This window comes from Hemitrygon akajei, chromosome 21 (genome assembly GCF_048418815.1).
Source record: "Hemitrygon akajei chromosome 21, sHemAka1.3, whole genome shotgun sequence".
Taxonomy (NCBI): Eukaryota; Metazoa; Chordata; class Chondrichthyes; order Myliobatiformes; family Dasyatidae; genus Hemitrygon; species Hemitrygon akajei.
Genome location: NC_133144.1, coordinates 40311306 through 40326034, shown reverse-complemented (window position 1 = coordinate 40326034; position 14729 = coordinate 40311306). Strand labels below are relative to the sequence as shown.

Below are 14729 nucleotides of genomic sequence, written 5' to 3'. Positions count from 1 at the left end.
AGCAGTTTCTGAGATACACAAACCAACAACCATTCTGGAACCAGTAAGAGCTTAAGGTTAAAGAACCCTTAGAGGCAAGTGATCATATTCACCCTGAAATCTGAGAAGGAGAAGCTAACGTCAGATGTATCAGTATTATGAGTAAAGGGAATTTCAGAGGCATGAGAGAGGAGTTGACCAATATTGATTGGAAAAGGACACTGGCAGAGATGCTGGCAGAGCACCAATGTCTGGAATTTCTGGAAGCAATTCAGAAGGCAAAGAATATATACAGAATGTATACATCTCAAAGAGGAAGAAGTATTCTAAAGGCAAGATGACACAACCATGGCTAACAAGAGAAGTCAAAGCCATAAGAAAAGCTGAAGTGTGGACATATAATAGAGCAAAAACTAGTGGGAAGTTAGAGGATTGCGAAGCTTTTAAAAACCAACAGAAGGCAACTAAAAAGACATTAAGAAGGAAAAGATAGAATATGAAAGTAAGCTAGCCAATAATATTAAATAGGATACCACATGTTTCTTCAGGTACTTAAAGTGTGAAAGAGAGGCAAGAGTGGATATTGGATCACTGGACAACAACACTCGAGAGGTAGTAATGGGGTCAAGAAAATGGCAGATGAACTGAATTAGTATTTTTCATCTGTCTTCACTGTTGAAGAGACTAGCAGTAGTCTGGAAGTTTGAAAGTGCCAAAGGTCAGAAGTGTGTGAAGTTGCCATTATTAGGGAAAAGGTTCTAGGGAAACTGGAAGTCTGAAAGTAGATGTCACCTGGACCAGATGGTGTACACTCCAGGGTTCCAAAAGAGGTGGCTGAAGAGATTGTGGAGGCATTAGTAATGAACTTTCAAGAATAAATAGATTCTGAAATGATTCTAGAAGACCGGGAAACTGTAAATATCACTTCACCCTTCAAGAAGAGAGAGAGAGACAGAAGAAATAAAATTATAGGCCAGTTAGTCTGACCTCTGTGGTTGGGTATATTTCTGATTGTTAAGGATGTGGTTTTGGGGTATTTGGAGGCACGTGATAAGTGACACGGAGATGGGGGAACCCGCTGCATGGGCAACAGCCAGTTCTTCAAATCTTCCTGCCTAGGCTTGCGCCCTGGAGAGGACACAGTCCTCTGTTGTGCAGGGTAGCATTGATTCCCACGATTCCCTGGGATTGACTGCTGCCTACTATAGCCGGCATGGTTACCTCAAGGGAAAATCTTGCCTGACCAATCAGTTGTAATTCTTTAAAGAAATTGGCTGATGTTGTGTACTTGGATTTTCAGAAGGCCTTTGAATGTGAGGCTGCTTAGCATATTAAGGGCCCATTGTATTACAGAAAAGATACTAGCATGAATAAAGCAGTGGGTGATTGGCAGGAGGTATAGGGTCAAAATAAAAGGAGCCTTTTCTGGTTGGCTGCCCGTGATCAGTAGTGTTCCACAGGGTCTGTGTTGGGATCATTTCTTTTTACATTTTATGTCAATGATTTGGATATCAGAGTTGTTGTGAAGTCTGCGGACAATACAAAGATAGGTGGGGTCAGGTAGCTTTGAGGAAGTAGATAGGCTACAGAAGGACTTAGATAGATTAGTAGAATGGGCAAAGAAATAGCAGATGGAATACAATGTCAGGAAGTGCATGGTCATTTGCTTTGGTGGAAGAAATGAAAGGGTTGACTATTTTCTATATGAAGAGAGCAGGAGGTTGGGGCAGGGAGGAAAAATGGATCAGCAATGATGGAATTACAGAGCAAACTTGATGGGCCAAAATGGCCTAATTCTGCTCCTATATCTTATGGTCTTACGGTTTAAGGAATACAGCCAGAGAAGACTGTGGAATCAGATGCAATTCCCGCGCCATGTTTAAGAAGCATTTGGAGAGACACTTAAATGGGCAAAGCATAGCAGGATATAAATCTAATGTGAGCAAGTAGGAATAAGGTATCTGAGCAAATAGTTCAGCGTGGATATGGTGCACTGAAGAGCCCACTGATGTGCTGTATAACTTGAGGACTCTGATATCTCACCTAATTTTTCTCAATGAAACTGAATATAAAACTAATTCTCCTAACTTATCAAAACTCCTTTGTGCTGTAGCTTGCTGCAATTTTATCCCATCCAAAACTCTCAACATTTGTGTTGACTTCACCCAGCAGATTTTACCAACACCTGATGTTATTATTAATTCTTCAATTCACTTCCATTTCACTTTTTAAAAGACAGTACATAGAAACATTTCAGTCTCAAGGGAGCACGTGTTTAAAGGGAGGTTAGCCAACAGAATTGGGTTAGCTTAAACTGAGTTTTGTAACCAGTGCTCAGGTGTGTGGCTGGGGGTTGTAGGAACCTGGGCTCCAGAGAGTAGCTGAGAAATGTAAATAGGACCCTGGTTGCTGGAACAAGGTCTCTAGTAGGTATTTGGTGAATGCTGTAACCAGCGCTTGGTGAATGGTTGGGGAGGGGATGAATCAGGAATCCAGTGGGTGGTTTGAAATGGTGTAACCGGGGATCCAGTGAGTTGCTGGGGAATGTTGTAATCAAGGCCCTGGTGACTGGTTAGGGGGTGCAGGAACAAGATCTCTTGTGAGTCGTTGAGGATGCTGTAACCCGGGCTTGGGGTGAATAGCAGGGGAGTGCAGCCATCAGGAATCCCATGAATGGCTGGGCATGTTGTAACCAGGTCCTAGGTGAATGGTTGGGGACTACAGAAACTGGGAATGCTGTGAGTGGTTGGGAATGTTGTAATTAGGGCTTGAGTGAGTGGTGGGGATGTTAGAAACCAGTATCTGATGACTGGTTGGGGAGTGTGGGAACAGCAAGTGGCGAATCAGATGGTGAACCATCAGAATTTCCAAATAGTTGGCTGGCAGATTATTGGAGATTTCCTGTAGCCTGTTTCGGGTTGCATTTTCTGTGTACTGCTCACTAAGCTGGCCCTGTCACTGTGAACTGCATCTATTCCCTAAACCACAGATGACAAAACTCGTGTTCCCATCGGAGACCATGGATATATCAATGCAAGTTACATCAGGATGCCGATTGGCACTGAGGAGTATTGGTACATTGCCTGCCAAGGACCACTGCCAGGCACCACAAGTGACTTCTGGCAAATGATCTGGGAAAACAAGGCTGATGTCATTGCCATGATGACACACCAGCACGAGCTGGGAAAGGTCAAGTGTCATGGCTACTGGCCTGACAAAATGAACAAGCCAATGAGAGTCAACAGGTATCTCCTTATGCTGGAAAATCACCAGGAGCTGGATTATTTTGAAATAAACATCATAAAGATGGCAGAGATTGAGGTAAGCACAATAACTAGAAACAATGCTAGACTTAACTGCAAGGCACTGCATGTTAGCTTGCTGATGTAGGCAAATAAAAGTATGGTTTTGATTTATTCTTAAGGAATAGCATTTGGGTGGCTTTCTTCCATTCCTGCTTATTCACAATTTGGATCATTGGACCCAGGGAGAAGTGGGAATGTATCGAACATGGGGAACAGCAGGTTAGCTACCGGGGGTTGTGTGCCTGGAGAGCTGGGCCTTTTTAGTGTTGACTCTCCAGGGGCAGAGCTCGGAAAAAGCAACGCAACAGACTTTTAATATCATAAATCGATGAGCCATTTGTTATGTTTCCCCTTTCGCTGTGAAACAGGAACACCTCTTTTTTTCTTATTAGGGAGAGAGAGAGAGAGCCTGTGGTATGTCGAACTATCGGGTGAACGAGTAGTTTTTGGGATAATGCAAATCTGTGTCTTTATTGATGTTTTGCTGCACACTTGAGTGCTTGGTGGAGGGCATTGATGCATTTTTGCTGGTGGGGGCAGGGGGGATTGTTGCCTTGCTGCTGCTTGTGCGTGGGAGGTGGAGTTGGGGGTGCTTTGGGGTTTTAAAGTTTTATCTGTCATTCATTCTTTGGGGCATTCCTCTGTTTTTGTGGATGTCTGCAAAGAAGAGGAATTTCAGGATGTATATTGTATACATTTCTCTGACATTGAACCTATTGAACAGTTCAAACAGATGGAGGTTTAAACATGAGGAGAAGTTGTCACTGCAGTAGCAAGAGAATATCAAACCAAAGAGCCAGAGGAGACTTGAGGGAACATATACAAAATACTGGAGGGACTCAACAAGTCAGGCAGCATCTATGGAGGGGAATCTGGATTGTACATGGGCCGTGAATTCCAGTGTGAATGTGAAAAAATGGTGAAAGCAGATTCAACAGCAACATTTATAATGGAAAAGGGCAGCTACTTGAAATAAATAGATTTACAGGGAAGAGCTGGTTGGGAGGGGTGAAGCAAATATTGGTCTAACTAGCAACTTTCTCAGAGGGTAGTCACATACGTGATTGGCCTCCTCTGCTGTGGTATTTTTGCCCTTTCATCAGATGGAAAAGTATTGAATTAAAGGATCTAATTTTGAACCTGTTTTGCAGGAAGAGAGAAAACTATTATAAGCAAGTTGCCCATTCATGTAGGCTGAGGAAATGTGGATGGAAATGAATTACCATTAATGCTAAAACAAAAACTGATGTGACAACTTCAAACTGATTTTCCTGACCTTCACATTTTGTAGCCAAACAGCCTGGTTTACAGTCGAAAACCCATCAAATACATGACAGATATTTCCTACAGTCACACAGTTGGAGGGTTAAAGAGGCTGCACTATTGGGGGTATATAAAGCAGTAGTAGATAAATTTTGGAAAGATTGGGAAACCGAAGGCTATGGAGACCAGGCACAGAAGAGGAGATAGGCTTGGGGCAGATCTTATTGAGTGGCAGGGCAGAATCGTAGGGCCGAGTGTCCTCCACCTCCTATTTTCCTGTGGTCTCATATATTCATTGCAGAAAACAGCGCTAAAATCAGACTTCAGGTTATCTTGAATGTAAATTTGTAAGGAACATCCAGGACATTTGCCTGCTGGGTGCTGAAGCCAACTACCAGATCCCTTACTGGTCAGTCCTCACAAAGACTCTGGACACTACCTCCCCTCCTCTCCTCCATCAGGCAGGGATACATGCCTGAAAGCACATGCCACCAGGCTCAAAGACAGCTTCTACCCCTCTGTTTAAATAGTACAATAAATAGCCTTTAAATAGTACAATAAATTGGATCCTTGACTTCACAATCTAATTCGTTGTGATCTTGTGCCTTATTATTTATTGGCATTGCTCTTTAGCTGTAGCTGTTACACTTCATTCTGGATTGCTATTGTTTTACCTTGTTCTACCTCAGTGCACTGTGTAATGAATCTGTCTGTATGAACAGTATGCAAGGCAAACTTTACACTGCATCTTGGTACATTTGGCAATAATAATAATTGTAATAATAAACCAAAGCAGTTTCAATAGCTGCTCTCAGTTATCATAAGGGATGACACTGTATTTTCCCAAAGTGGAAAATTATCTGGAGGCCCAGCCTGTAAAATCTCTGGGAGTGACTGTCAGCTGATTAGTGTGTCCTCTCAAGCTTAGTGAGTTGGCAGTGTGTTCTGTCAAGAATAAAGTAGTAACTGTGCTAAGAAAATAAAAGAAAAACAGATTTAAAAAAAAAGTCTTTGCATTATTCTGGATTCTAGATATGGCAATGATTTGATGACTGGGTGTGTCTTTAATTATTACAGACCGGAGAAATACACCATGTCAAGCATCTGAAATTTATTAGCTGGCCTGACCATGGCGTCCCAAGCTCATCGGAGCAGCTTGTGCGCTTTATTCTGTACATGTCGAATGTCCACCGTAGAGGGCCACTGGTCGTACACTGCAGCGCTGGCATCGGGAGAAGTGGGGTCCTGATCTGCACCCATGTGCTCCTGAGCCTGATTAACAAGGAACTCAGTGTAAGTATAGGAAATAGTCTTGGCTTTCAAGGATGCATTTCTCTAAAGCGGCACAAATCAGCCTCCCAGTACATCATTGATTAAATAGCATGGACACTACACTACACAATGGCAATCATTTCCTTCCAGTCAGGTAGACCCTTCCACAACCTTGAAGCACTCGGTCAGGGTTTGGATTCTCACTCAGAGTCATTTCCCCAGTGCTTCAACTGTATGACAGCAATTGCTTTGTTCATGAGAGATTGCTGGTTTGGATGGAATTCATGAACTCATCAATGAAGTGCTGGTAGAAATTGGAACCATCTACAATCCCAAAGCATAGAAATAGTTTCTTCATCCCATTATCTCATGCTGACAATTAAGCTTTCATCTATTCTAGCCTCATGTGCCACCTCTTGGTCCATTTATTTCTATTGCTTGGCAACCCGGGTGTTTTACCAGATACTTCTTAGATGTTGTGAGATTATCTGCATCAACCACCACTCAGGCAGTGCATTCCAGGTTCCAGCCACCTTCTGCATGAAAGAAAATTCTTCCCCAGATCCCCTCTAAACCTCTTACCTTTTACCCTAAACCTATGACCTCTGTACGTACATACTTATAGACTTGACCTCTCTATGCTCCTCGTAGGTTTGCAAATTTCTGTCAGGTTTCTCCTCATTACTCCCCACTCCCCACTCCAAGGAAAACAAACCATTCATCTCATTGCTGAGACTCCACATCAGGCAACATCTTGGTGAATCTCCTCTGCACCAACCTCAGTGCAATCATGTCATTGCATTCACCAATGAGATTAAAGAATTGGGATTGCCAGCTACTGAAGCTTTTGTTTGAGGCATTTGGAATGGGGAAGGAAGGTAAATAGGTGGAGGGACAGATGACCTGAGTGGGGTAGCAGGTTCAGAGAGGTGAAAGACTTTCACCTGCTTCTAATATGCCTGCTGAATGCTGTCTATACCAATTTAAATGTGTTGTTAATGGCTATGACTTAATTACCTGCATCACTGATTAGCAAAACCTAGTAAGTAGGGAAAGGAAAATTCAAAGTAAAATTTATTATCATAGCACATATATGTCACCACATACAACCGTGAGATTCTTTTTCTGTGGGCATACTTAGTAAACGTATAGAACAGTAACTGTAAGCAAGATCAATGAACAACAAACTCTGCAAATGTGAATATAAATAAATAGAAATAAATAATGAGCATGAAATAACAAGATAAAAGAGACCTTAAATGACTGTAGTTATCCTGTTTTGTTCAAGAGCCTGATGCTCGAGGGGTAGTAACTGTTCTTTAACCTGCTGCTGTAAGTCTTGAGGCACTTGTACCTTCCACCTGATGGCACTGCGAGACAAGGGCTTGGCCTGGGTGGTGAGGATCTTTGATCATGCATGTTGCTTTCCTAAGGCAATGTTTCATGGAGATGTGCTCAATGGTTGGGAGGGTTTTACCCATGATGTACGGGGCTGAACCCATTACCTTTTTGTAGGATTGTCTGTTCAAAGGCATTGGTGTTCCCACCCCAGGCTGTAATGCAGTACACTTTCCACTGCACATCTATAGAAGTTTGCAAAGATTTTTGATGACATGCTGAATCTCCACAGAATCCTGAGGAAGTAGATGCACTGTTGTGCTTTCTTTGCAATTATATTTATATGATGGGTCCATGACAGGTCTTCTGAGATAGTGATATCCAGGAACTTAAAGTTACTGACCATCCCCACCTCTGATCCTGTGATTACTGGCTCAAGGACCTTTAGTTTCCCTCTCCTGAAGCCTACAATCAGTTCATTGGTCTTATTGACATTGAGTAAGAGTTTCTTACCCAGATATGACAGCAAGAGATGGGATGTTGTACATTTTTCATTTGTAATCAGTGCGGTCCAGTTGTTCTGTAATAGACCAGGTACAGAAAGTTGTCCTCACCATAGATGCTGCCTGACCCGCTGAGTTCCTCCAACGTTTTGTCTGTTGCTCTGGATTTCCAGCATCTGCAGAAATCTCTTGTATCACAGAAAGTTGTCATGAGCCCAGGGGAGAGACGGGGTGGGGGGTGGAATAGAGTGTAGTCCTTGGCTTGCCAATATAGGCATCACTCCAGGATTCCCTAGATCTCAACGGTCTTCATGTGCAGTGAAGAGCGAAGATGAGAGACTTGGTGGGTGGAGTGTGGTGGATGTTGAGGGGAGGGGACGAAGACATATTGGCAACCATTTACATGAGTCGATGGTGGGACACCTCAAGCACAGCATTTAGTTTAGGGGAATAGGTCACTGACTGTATGTTGGTAGGGAGTGGTGTATGGAGACTGGTTATGCATTGCTGATGGAGGCACCATCAGACTGGCGGGGGAGTGTTAGTGCTGTGCATTGAGTGGAGAAGGATTTATGCTATATCCTAGGAATGCCTATGACTGCTGCCCTGGAACTAGATAACCTTTTCCCATTGTACTGGGAATGAGTGGGAAGAACGAGGAAATCACCATTGTGAGGAGTGCTGATTATCTTTGTGGAGAAACCTAACTAGCAGAGAGGCTCAGGATGTGGTTAAGCCACGTTATATTCTTGAAGGAATGGAGCCCAGTGCTCAGTCCAGTAAATGTTGGCACAATTCTTAGAAAGGCCCAAAACCAGGAGAACATACCCTCATTCTCACCTTCAAGGTATTTAGACACACATCTCTTCCACATACCTGTGGAGAATGCTATAATGTTATCAAGTGTGTGGGAGCTAGATCATATTTCATGCATCTTCATACCCAGGAGGTGTTGTGACTGCAGAATGTCTCTCTGTCTCATCTTTGCTCTTCCTTAAGGCATATACACTGCCACTTGAGACAAAAGTTTTGGAACAAGGAATTATTTATGGTCCTTAATGAGAATAAGAAGTGACACAATGCATTACCTCAAAGCCAAAAATCTGGTCTAAAACTTCAACTTCGTGGGAAATGGAACAGTTGAAACATTGTTCCCAAATTTGAAAATGAACAGAAGTCAACATCATATATTATTAAATATATTTTTTGAACCCAATTTCACATCAGCCAAAGAATAATAGGGTCAGTTCTAGAAATAACTGTCCTTCCACAAGGAGCGTGGGATGATTAAATATACCCTTATCAGTCTATTAGTTTGGGATCTGTAATAAGAAAACTTTTGACATCTATGGCAATCAAAGAAACTCCTGTACAACTAACAAGGGTAATTGCTGGAACTGTCAAAGCAGGCTAAATTTATGTTGAGCATTGAGACAGTGATGGAAGATATTTGAAAACTCCAGATTGACAAGATATAATGTGGTAGATATATCTGGACTTTCATAAGGCACTTGATAATGCATCTCACAAGAGACTTGCCACTGAAATTAAAGGTCCTGTGACAAAAGGAAAATTGGAGAACTGCATGATAAATTTTCTAAATAATTTGAAGCAATGGTTGTGATCAATGATGGTGGCTCTAACTTCACAGCTGATCTAGTCGACCTACACCAACGATCAATCCCAAGCTTTCTGTTTCTCATTGTTTATACAAAGATCTTGATAAGGCCATAAATACCGAACATTTAAATAAACTCTGTATGTGTGGGAAAGATCAGAGGCAACGGGATGAAATTCTAAGAAGCTGACAATGAGAAAATGTTATCATCTAAACAGACAGGATACAGACAATGGATAAATGTGAATTAATCTATGTTGACACTAAAAGTTGTTGTTAATAGTTGAAAAATGTATTTCTAAAATATGAGAGAAAAGCCTGAGGGAGATGAGCTAAGGAAAATTGTTTTTCACTTTGCTCCGTACTGCTGCCCATTTTTCTGAGTTATGAGACACTTGGGTCAATGGTCACCTCCAGACACATTGCCACCATGAAGTTGTGGCCACAGAACAGATATTTCTAAATACAATTTAAGCGGTGGATGACCACATCATCTCATTCTATCTGAGGACTCTCTGACAAAGCCCTGCCCATGGTCCTTCCACTGCTCCCTGTCTGAGGGCCAAACCTCCCCTTCCTGATGATCTTGTCAGGTACAACCAACTCTTTTGACCCTGTAGCAAAATACCCAGTCCAGATTGCAGTCTTTGGATAGTTTTAGAAGGATGGAAGCAAACACTGTTCGATGATGCGCATGAGGAGCACACCAGTAACCAGTGGCTCCTGCTAGCAGTTCTCAACAGCTTCGGGTCGTCTTTGGTCTGGAGGTGAGCTCAGTGCTACGTATTCCAGCTCATCACTGTTCTACATCCATAATGTCCCCTGACTCTTCCCCAGCTCAGCTGCTGAAGCCCATATCCAATGGTTTGCTCTGTCTGGACTATGCAATTCTGGGGTGCTTCTCGATGTACCCCTACCCTGACCTATACCCCCACCTTCCCAATGCTCCATTCTAAAGCTATCTGAAACTCGTTGTTTATGCCCCACACACCAGGTGTGGTTTGCCAGTGCACTTGCTAATCAATATTACTCCCCAATAAACAATACTTCAATGTTTTCACCATCTTCCAACCTTTCCATAGGCACTGCTCCTTGATACCTTGCTAGCATTGATATAGACAGATGTGCACATACACGTTAAAGTTGAAAGGGTTGAAAACTTCAAGTTCTGAGGAGTGAATATCACTAATTGCATGTCCTGCTCCAGCTCTGTAGGTGCCATGGCCAAGAAAGCATGCCAACACCTCTACTTTCCCAGGAGGGTAAAGAAATTTGGAAGGACTCCATATACCCTTACCAATTTTTATCAATACCCTATAGAAAGTATCCTATCTGGAAGCATAATGGCTTGGCATGGCAACTATTCCGCAGGTGACTACAATAAATTGCAGAAAGCCAGGGACACAGATCCATACATCATGGAAACCAGCCTCGTCTCTATGTACGCTTCTCAAGTGCCTCAGAAAAACAGCCAGAATAATCAAAGGCCCCACTCATCCGAGGCATTCTCTCTTCTCCCCTCTCCCGTCAGGCAGTAGAAAAAAAAGTCTGAAAGCACGTACCACCAGGCTCAAGGACAGCTTCTATCCCAATGCTGTCAGAATTTTGAATGGGCCTCTTGTATGGAAGATGGACTTTTGATCTCACAATCTAACTTGTTATGGTTTTGCACCATGCTGTTGACCTGTACTGCACTTTATTCTGCATTGTTATTGTTCTACTTTGCTCAACCTCAATGCACTGTGTAATGATCTGATCTGTGTGAACAGTATGCAAGACAAGCATTTCACTGTATCATGTACAGTGTTGGCGCGTGGCCAAGTGGTTAAGGCGTTCGTCTAGTGATCTGAAGGTCGTTAGTTCGAGCCTTGGCTGCGGCTGTGTGTGTCCTTGAGCAAGGCACTTAACCACACATTCACCAGTCACCTAGGTCACCAGTGCCAAGCTGTATGGGTCCTAATGGACAACATCGGTGGCATGGAGAGGGGAGACTTGTTTGAAGAAAAGTTTCTTGGAGACATAAAGAAAAGTTTCTCCCATGGAGAAAATCCATGGTCTATCGAGACAAACAGAGGCCCTACACTACACTACACATGTGATATTAATAAACCCATTCCAATCTCAATTACCTTTGATTAACTACTCAGTTACTCAGTTATGTTACTTAATCTCAAATTTTGTTTGATTTAATTCATATGGTAGGAAGTGAAAAGCCATAGTTTGCATGTCATCCAGCATGCAAATAATTACAAACGTACATCAAGATAATAAAAATGCAAACTCAAGATGCAGAGTATAGTGTTATACTTCAGAGAAGTGCAGGTAGACTAGGAAAATGCAAGGGCTACAATGAAGCTTGGGAGATCAACAATTCATTTTTCAGCATTCAAGGGATCAAATCAAGAGTTTGATACCAGTGGGATAGACTGTCCTAGAGACTGGTGATTCATACTCTCAACCTTTTGTATCTTCAGCCGTATGGGAGATGGGGGAAGAAAGAAAAAGCAAAATGGGAGGGGTTCCTGATGATGTTAGGTGAGCTCTGTTTAACAGTCCTGAAGAAGGGTCTCAGCCCAAAATGTTTACTGTTTACTCTTTTCTATCGATGATACTTGACCCACTGAGTTCCTCCAGCATTTTGTGTGTTGCTCTGTTTTACCATAATATTTGCACTCAGTGCATGCAAAAATGAATTGATTTCCCCATGAATTCTGTGAAAGTGATTTGTAAACAGGGATGAGAACTTAAAAATAAATTCAGAAGCAAGGGAATTGAAGGTCAATGGGATTTGGTGCAAGTTGGAAGTTAGGCAGAGGAGTTTTCGATGACCTAAAGATCTATGGAATGAGGAGGGTGAAGACCCAAGGAGTCAAAATACAGTCAAGAGTTGCACCATCAAAAACTTCAGGGATTTGAAATAATACACAATAAACAGTCTGCCACAGGTCAAAGAGCACGTGGGGAAAAGGGATTATTAATGCTTCAGGTCAGATCTGCAAAAGGACTGAAGCTTGAGAGGGCAAATGACCTGCAGAAAGAGGGGAGGGGTGAAGTGAGACAGAGACTGGAGGTGTTGGTAGACTGAGAAGGGAGGAGAATTGGAGGATGACTTCTTCGCTCTCCTGTCTGACACCAGATTCTCAGAGCTCCACTTGTCATGAACAGGTTGATGTTAGAATCTGCAGCAGTGATGGGAGTATTAATGGAGGAAGAAGATTGCTTTATGAGCCAGCATAGAATTAATCAGCCAAATGGCCTTCACTGTAATAAGAAAATATGGAAATACAGCTAGCTAAGTTTAGAGATGATGAAAATCATACTGTATATAAAATTACCTGAAGAAAGAATCATTAGAATTACAATTACCGATTAACCTAAAATTGTTGAATTCGAGTGTCCAGTACAGGAGGCTGTATTTTGCCTAGTCTGGGGATGAGTTGTTTTTCCTCCAGTTTACGCTGAGCTTCATTGAAATGGCATAACAGGTCAGAATGAAAAAGGCATGACTTTTTGTAATTTGAACAGGGGCATTCTGCAAAGCAGCCTTCCAGTCTGGGCTTAGTTTCTCTGTTTGGAGCAAATTCAAGACTCTAAGATAGACATGCCTGGAACACTACTTCACTCGGAAAGAAAGTTTGGGTTCCTGAAAGATGGAAAGGGAAGCGATAAATGAGCATTCATTACATCAGTGTGTGCAAGATCAGAATCAGGTTTAATATCACTGGCATATGTCATGAAATTTTTTTTTGCGACAGCAGTACTTTGCAATACATAATAACAAAAAATGTAAATTACAATGAGAAATACATCTAAAATTAATTAAATGAGCAGTGCAGAAAAGAGAGCAAAGAAAGAAGAAAAATGGTGAGGTAGTGTTCATGGGTTCATTGTCCATTCAGTTATCTGATAGATAGATAGATAGATAGATAGATACTTTATTCATCCCCATGGGGAAATTCAACAATTTTTCCAATGTCCCATACACTTATTGTAGCAAAACTAATTACAAACAATACTTAACTCAGTATAAATATGATATGCATCTAAAATCACCCTCTCAAAAAGCATTTATAAATAGCTTTTAAAAAGTTCTTAAATAGTTTACTAAAATACATTGAATGGTAACTGAAGCTCAGTCCTAACCCCGGCACTTTAACATATCTTACCCCTGGTGGTTGAATTGTAAAGCCGAATGGCATTGGGGAGTATTGATCTCTTCATCCTGTCTGAGGAGCATTGCATCGATAGCAACCTGCCGCTGAAGCTGCTTCTGTCTCTGGATGGTGCTATGTAGAGGATGTTCAGGGTTTTCCATGATTGACCGTAGCCTACTCAGCGCCCTTCGCTCTGCTACCGATGTCATACTCTCCAGTTCTGTGCCCACGACAGAGCCCGCCTTCCTTACCAGCTTATTAAGACATGAGGCGTCCCTCTTCTTAATGATGGAGCGGAGAAGTTGTTCCTGATACACTGAGTGTGAATCTTCAGGCTCCTATACCTCCTCTTTGATGGTAACAATGAGAAGTGGCCATGTCCTGGCTGATAGGCATGCTTGATGATGAATGCCACCCTTCTGAGGCATTGACTTTCGAAGGTGTTCTCGATGCTGGGGAGGCCAGAGCCCATGATGGAGCTGGCCGAGTTTGCAACTTTCTGCAGCTTTTTCTGATCCTGCGCAGTGGCTCCGCCACACCAGATGGTGATGCAACCAGTAAGAATGCTCTCCATGGTGCTTCTGTAGACTTTGGCAAGTCTTTGTTGACATACCGAGTCTCCTCGAACTCCTAAGGACCCCTGTCAGAATTCTGTTCAGGAGGAGATGAGATAAAATAGCAAATGTAGGCAGTGGGTTGAACATGCTTACAACACAGAAGAGTCTCCACATTTAAATGCCAATTATATTATGTTACAAATAGAGCACTCTGCCTGTGGTATGATTTCACAGGCACAAGGTAGAGCACTTTGGGAGATCAAACTAGGATAGGATTTATAGAGTGAACGGTAGGGAACTGACAAAGGACATGGAACAGAGGGACATAGATGTACAAGAGCATAGATCACTGAAAACAAATTCACATGTAGATAAAGAAATGAAGAATGAATTTGACATGCTGGCCTTCATAAGCCAGCACATTGAGTACATGTTTCCCCGCTTTACGAATGCTCGCTTTACACCGCTTCGCTTTTACAAAAGATCTACATCAGTAACCTGTTTTCGCATTACAAAGAGGATTTTTGCTTTTATGAAAACTTTTCCCCACATAAATTAATGGTTCTTCACTTTACGCCATTTTGGCTTAAGAAAGTTTTCATAAGAACGCTGTACCTTTGTAAATGGGGGGACACCTGTTTTGGAGTTGGGAAGTTATGTTTCAGTTACATAAGATGTCAATGGGGCTGCACTTGCAGTATTGTGTACCCTTCTGGTCACCCTGTTATAGGAAAGATGTT

The 14729-nt window shown here is 42.2% G+C and overlaps 1 protein-coding gene across 1 annotated transcript in view; it reads left to right on the top strand.

Moving 5' to 3' along the window:
• The window catches only part of ptpn20 (protein tyrosine phosphatase non-receptor type 20), a 419828-nt gene that overhangs the window by 391127 nt on the left and 13972 nt on the right, over positions 1-14729 (top strand). Inside the window, exons 45-46 of the mRNA XM_073025740.1 lie at positions 2969-3300; positions 5625-5840. Of these exons, the coding sequence (XP_072881841.1) occupies positions 2969-3300; positions 5625-5840 (548 nt within the window). The remainder of the gene's footprint in view (positions 1-2968; positions 3301-5624; positions 5841-14729) is intronic.